We start from the raw sequence: 6625 nt of genomic DNA, 5'->3' as shown, positions 1-6625 counted from the left end.
AGCCTGTTATTCAACATATAATTATATAAAAGTCATTATTTTAAAATTTAGTTTAAATATGCACTTTAAGGATTTTGCTATATAAAAAAGCAAATTGATATTTATTTTCTTTCTATCTTTTACTACAAGGATGAAAAATTGAAACTAAGCCTAACAATATAACTTAAATTAAGGGCAATATAAAAAAAATTGTAATATAATTATCAATCAATTTTTCTTAACTCTCACTTACATCCAACAAAATTGTAATACATTTATTTTAGAATAATAATCAGTAGATTCAGTTTGTGATTCAACATATAATGATATAAAAATCACTAATTTTAATTTAATTTAAATATGTACTTTAAGGATTTTTCTATATAAAAAACAAATTAATTTTTTTTCTATCTGGCATTTTATTACAAGAATTAAAAATTCTAACTAAACCTAGCAATATATCTTAAACTAAGGGGAATATAAAAAAATAAAAAAATTTGGAAAAAATCTTTGGGAATCGTTTTTTAAAACTGTAAATGCACTTCATACGATTTTATAGGAAATATGTATTTTTTACTCTCAAATTATTTTAGCTTTTAATGATTAAATACTTTAGGTTATGTGTTAGTTTATATGAGAAACTTAAATTATATATTTAAATCACATAGTAAAATTTCGTTTTTATTATTAAGAATATTTTATTACCTCAAATGCTTAAAAATACTAATGAAAATTATTATCAATGTTGAACAATAAAAAATAAAGATCTTTAAGAGATATATATAATGTATGTATGATTATATTTAAATAAGTTACATATTTTGATATTGTATGATTTGAATAATAAAAGTTAAAAAAAAATGTTAATGATATTTATATTAATTTTTTAAGTTTTTTTAATATGATTATCAAATAAATTTAAATAAATTAATATATTATATTAGACAACAATCCGCGCATTTGTGCGGGATATTATCTAGTAAATACTAAACCAAAAGCGAACCATATCGACAACAAACCGTTAGGATGTTCCTGTATGTTAAAAAAATTCACATGTATCAGTTATTCCTATTACATGGGAAACCAAAAATTAATGTAGTTTTCTTGCAAAATTACAAAAAGTTGCGTTATTTTTGAGAATTTTCCTTTTCTTTGTTAGTCGGTTATCTAAATTATTTTTGTTTATACGTACATGCTTTACCATTTTAAATGTGCATAACATTTTATATAAAATACTGTATTATATATATATATATATATATCATAGTTATGTATATATGTTATATAGTCACAATTTATATTTGCTAATTTGCTAGCATTTTTTTCAACAATTTTTTTATAAATCATTTTGCTTAAAGAAACTTATATTATTCACTATAAGATATTTAAACATTAAATTGATTTTTTTCACCTTTATTAAAAATTCTTGGCACGGCTCTGGGTTTGCTAAAGCTTGAAGTGACTTGATGGTGTTAATATAGGCACATCGTTTCATCTCAACACTAAGACTCTCTTGGTGCCTCTAGTGTGCAATTTTCTCCAAAATCCAATATTTCTAATTATCCTAAATCAGCAATATCATGAGGAACATGGACACCCAAAGGCAGTATCAGTTATTTATGGGAATCCAAAACTTATGTACTTTTTTTTTTTTCTTTGAAAAATACAAAAGTTGGCGTATTTTGAGTATTTTCTCCTTCTTTGTTAGTCGATGTATCATTTTTGAGTATTTTCCTCTTCTTTGTTAGTGGATTTGTCATTTATCTAAGTTATTTTTGTTTATGCGTACGTACATGCATTACAATTTTAAATATATATTAACATTTTTGCAGCAGTTTTGGCAAAAAAGACTTGAAATTGAGAAATATTTACATCTCATACCATTGTAATTAAGAATTAAAAAAATAATCATAGTCAAAATAATTAAGCAAAAATCGGGTATACATGTTTTCCTAAAATATCTGAACAAAATCAATTTCTATTTTCCTTTTTAATTACAAGTTTTAAATGTTTTAGTGAAAAAGAAACTATAATTTCTTACCTTTTTCAATGTCGATTTTCTATAATTTGTTTGGCAAATTTATTTCCAATGATTTTCCATCATACATGTTTTTTTTTTATAAGTTGTTTAAAATGGATTGAGCCATTAATGTCATGGATAAAAAACAGAAATAAAATAACAATGTATGATTTTATTTGTATTTTGTTTTAACCTCCACAAATGACGTATGTTTTTTTTACTAAAAAAGATGTATCATTTGTAAAGTAATGATGTCAAATACAAATATATGTCCTGTTACACAATTTAAATACTGATTACATCAAATTTAGTCATATATGAATAATATCAACAATGTTACTAACTTTGTGATAATAAACTAAAATCTGTGTAAATATCAATTTTAGCAATTTAACATACGCACAATACTAAATAAGCAACAATACTTTATGGAAATTTTCATTTATCCACGGGTCCAAACCTAGACTGAAAAAAATCACAAGTATGTGATGAAAATTTGGGTTAATATTAGTACACTTATATATTTTTACCTGTTGGTCTAAAAGCACAAACAAAATATCTTATAATTTAATTTTATATAAAAAGAGATAAAACCAACACTAACCCTCGTACTCATATACAAAACTAACTTTTTTTTTAAGAGCTAAGAAGTTCTGGGCGAAACTAACTAATTTCAAATTGGTGGATAAAATTTAAATAATACTATATAAACTACAAAGTATTATACATATTAACAAATGCTTACTTTCAACAACTAATTTTGATTATTTAAATTCTAAAATAAAATTTTTTGATTAATTAAATTCCAACTGAATATAATAATTTTAAAATTAATAAAGCAAATAAAATTACAAATATCTCAATGTTATTATAAAAATTTTAAATATATATATATATATATATATATTTGATCCAACATAATTTTTTTAAATAAATTATATAAATTATGTAAAAAACAAAATTCCGCGATGTACTTTGGGTTAAAATCTAGTGTAGATAACATTTTTGTATAATAGTGTATTTTATATATCATTCTAGTGTAGATAACATTTTTGTATAATAGTGTATTTTATATATCATTCTAGTGTAGATAACATTTTTGTATAATAGTGTATTTTATATATCATTGTTATGTATTTATGTTATATCTGCTTATTTGCGAGTAGCATTTTTGTCAACAATTTACAGTATTTGTAAATTATTTTGCTTAAAAGAAACTTTTTTTTATTCATATATTTAAACATTGAGCTAAATTTTTTTATTAGAAATTATTGGCATGGTCCCAAAGCGACACAATAGGAGTTATACAATTAAATCTTTAGACTGTTCCGAGGCTTGGGAATTGTATCATAATCTAGTGAAGCAAGGTTTGTATCTTTGAGCAAGCCCAAACATCCCTAGAGCGCCTCCAGTGTGAAGCATCACTACAATACTCGATTTCTCATCCTGCACAAGCTCTGCTGCTATCTCCCAAGCAGCTAAAGTATACATCGGATCCACTAAAACTCCCGTCTCCTGTGCAATTTTCTGGCACATCTCCACTTCTCCTTCCAAGACTTTCCCAAATCTGCAGGAACAAAAGGAGATTGATAACTGATCTAAGAACAATCAATCAAACCACTTTATCAAGCTTCAAACTTGGTGTGAAAAGAAGAAGTTGCATGCATACTTTCTCGGATGTTGACGATTTACCCATTTGATCATATGATTCATATCTAAGCCGCTGCATAAGACCGATGCAGGAAACTGCCTCGTAAATTCTGTTATCAAGCGATCTTCATGTCTTTTGTAATTTTCGAGTGTATCAGCATTGATCTCCCATGGAAGCCTGAGAAGACTGTTAAGTGAGATAGTAATCAAGATGCTAAAAGCTTAGGTGCACGAGAAACAGACACAAAGTCTATCGATAAATCTTGTGAACGAAGCCTAACCCTAAACACATAGCTGCAACTCCTAAGCCCACAGTAGTTGTTCCAGTACCAGCATCAACTACAAATCTGACCGGCTTTGTCTTTCCGAGTAAATGATCTTGTGACAAGTACTGCACTAACCGAAACATACCTGCGTTGTGACAAAGTCCCTTGTTAAACGATAATCTTGGTCAGTTCTTCCACAGTGATTTGGTCCACTACCTAAAAACCATATCCAAAATCGATCTTTACCAAGTAATGCAAGAGCATCTCCAGCGCCTTCATTGACAATCAAAACCTTTCTACCAGAATTTTTGGAACTCGACAGATCATCCATTTTTGCAACATCCACAGCCTCAAGTCCCTCAACAATGTCTTTAGCCCATAAGACAGAACCATCTTCCCCAGCAACCAGATCCGCGTAAGTTCTCAGCATTTCCTCTCTATTGGCATACCTCGATCTTGGAACATACTGAACATTTCCATACATAGTTGAAACAAGATTATAACCAGTCAAGACCTCGGGCTGTTCTCCACGTAGTAGCAAATGTGATCTTAGACCTCTCTCGGCACAAGAAACAGCTGCAAGATACAAAACACCTGATTTCTATTTCAATCTAAAAACTAATTCGATTTAGTTCTCTAAAAAGATTCAAAACATTTACCAACTGCAGCTGTATGTGCACTTTGACAACCTCCACATGTAACCTAATAATACACAACCCAAAAAGTTCTAAGCTTTAAAAAAAAAAAAAAAAACCAATTAATTGAGAGATATTGAAAGAGATCACATTTCTCACCACATCAGTGAATTTATAATCTTCAAGAAGTGGTAACAAAGCATCAAGCTTTCTAGCTTTGTTACCATTCACAAGAGGATGTAAAAGATCATCTCTAAGAATGTAAAAAGACGAATCTTGATTTCTCTTTAACATCTCATCACCGAGATGTGGACGAGTGTTGTTGGAAAAAGAGAATTTTTCAATTCCTTTGTCAGAAGAAACACCTATCTCCTGAATTGGAGATGCAGGACTCTGTAATCCCCATTTTCTATCGAGTAATCTGGACACAAACTCTCGTGACTCGTGCTCAGAAGAAATGGGTACTCTCTGAAATCGAATTAAACACACAGTGAAAACATCATCCCCAAAACGCAATTGAAAAAAAGTTCAGATTTTTATTTTTATTTTATTTTGTGAAGACACAGAGAACAGAGAGGATGACCTGAGAAGACGAGTGAAAGTGATGCAGATTTGATTTTGTAGTCACAGCGAAAAAGGTTGACCGTTGGACGACCTTCATCGACGCTCGCTACTCTGCAAAACTCTTACTTGTATCGGCTAAAAGAGTGTTTACGGAGAAGATGACGCATCATCCACGCGCGTCTGATTCGCACGTGCTTACTCACACGTGACTTGGTTTAGGCCTGGGTTAAGTCCCATTTGTTATGGGCTACTTTGTAAATCTATAAGCAATACAACAAAACTTTACATTTCTCGAATTCAGTTACGATATTTTCTGATCTCATCAATTCCTCACTTTTGAATGCTTTTGATAAAAACTAAAACTAACTACGGGACGACTAGGGTTGAAGGCAGTGTTCTACTCTCCGCCATGAAAATACGGCGGCAACATGACTCTGAGGAAGCTCTAACCATTTCCCGTCGCAATACACAATCTCCAAACGGAAGAGCAAACTCAGAGACAATCCCAACAGATATCATTTTGGAAATACTCTTGAAACTGCCGACGAAAACTATAGCGAGATGTCGCTGCGTGTCTGATAAGTTTTGTGATATCGTAACCTCTGTAACTAACTCTTTATTGATAACCCAAACACTAACACACCATAGACGAAGGCAAGCACATCACAAGCTCTTTACCTAACAAAGATCAGAGACGAGAGCACATCACTCTCGCACTAACCATCAGAGAGCACATCACTCTCTCACTAGCACATCGCTAGAACATTCAACAACAATAAGCATCTCCCTCCCCACGCACACATAGCTTGTATTTAAAGAGAAGAACTTCAACGGCAACACTTCTAAATGAGAAAGAGTCTCTGCCCTCCTTAGCCAAGTCAGCTCATTCAACTAATCTTCTTTAAAACCGATTGTGTTGATACACCAATCGTATCAATACTTCCCCCTTTCAAATCAAACTTGTCCTCAAGCTTGGTAAAAGAAAGAAACTAGCAGCTTCTGAAACTCATTAGTGGTGCTGCTTGTTTGGCCACTTCTTTTATTATGTTTCTGGTTTGTATTTGAACCTCCAAGTCTTTTTACACTTTCTCTTCTTCTGTATTTGTTGTAGATGAATTTGCAGCATATTTCTTTTTGTGTTACTCACTGAAATAGTTGTTACTGCCCACAATAGATGATCCACGGCTAGTATATTCCCCTTTGAAGAGATTTCCTCAAGAACTATGCTCTCAATTCTCAGCTTGTTCTCAAGTATTGGAAATAAATCTCCCTCTAAATAATTGTGAACCTCTATTCTCATTTCTGCCCCATAGTCCAGTCTCGGTCTTGTCCAAAAGCACACTGTAAAACTATGATAAAACATCAAAATCTCATTCTCCAAACCTGTGGTAGCCTCCCCATTACTTCCCCCACTGAGAGCTAGCTTGTCCTCAAGCTTGAAATGAGGAAACTGAAACGCTCTAACAGCAATTTGCAACTCAGTAAGTCGTGAAAGAGACTGTACTATAACT

At 31.0% G+C, this 6625-nt stretch overlaps 1 protein-coding gene across 4 annotated transcripts; it reads right to left on the bottom strand.

Annotated features, from left to right (window-relative positions):
• Window positions 3235–5283, bottom strand: LOC104790241 (D-cysteine desulfhydrase 2, mitochondrial-like). 4 transcript variants are annotated; one of them, XM_010515950.2, is made up of 7 exons: window positions 5134–5283; window positions 4710–5018; window positions 4575–4617; window positions 4162–4509; window positions 3931–4060; window positions 3669–3836; window positions 3235–3566 (listed from the first exon to the last, which is right to left on the bottom strand). In XM_010515950.2, exons 1-7 carry the CDS (start codon window positions 5209–5211, stop codon window positions 3347–3349), a joined length of 1296 nt encoding a protein of 431 aa, XP_010514252.1. In that variant the 5' UTR covers window positions 5212–5283; the 3' UTR covers window positions 3235–3346. The 4 variants fall into 4 exon arrangements, with proteins under 4 accessions (XP_010514252.1, XP_010514253.1, XP_010514254.1 ...); XM_010515951.2 differs by having other exon boundaries at window positions 3669–3827; window positions 5134–5275; XM_010515952.2 differs by having other exon boundaries at window positions 4162–4491; window positions 5134–5273.

The sequence above is a fragment of the Camelina sativa genome, chromosome 6 (genome assembly GCF_000633955.1).
Source record: "Camelina sativa cultivar DH55 chromosome 6, Cs, whole genome shotgun sequence".
NCBI classification, from domain to species: Eukaryota; Viridiplantae; Streptophyta; class Magnoliopsida; order Brassicales; family Brassicaceae; genus Camelina; species Camelina sativa.
Note: the sequence above shows the minus strand (reverse complement) of the source record. Positions and strands in the feature narration are given on the sequence as shown.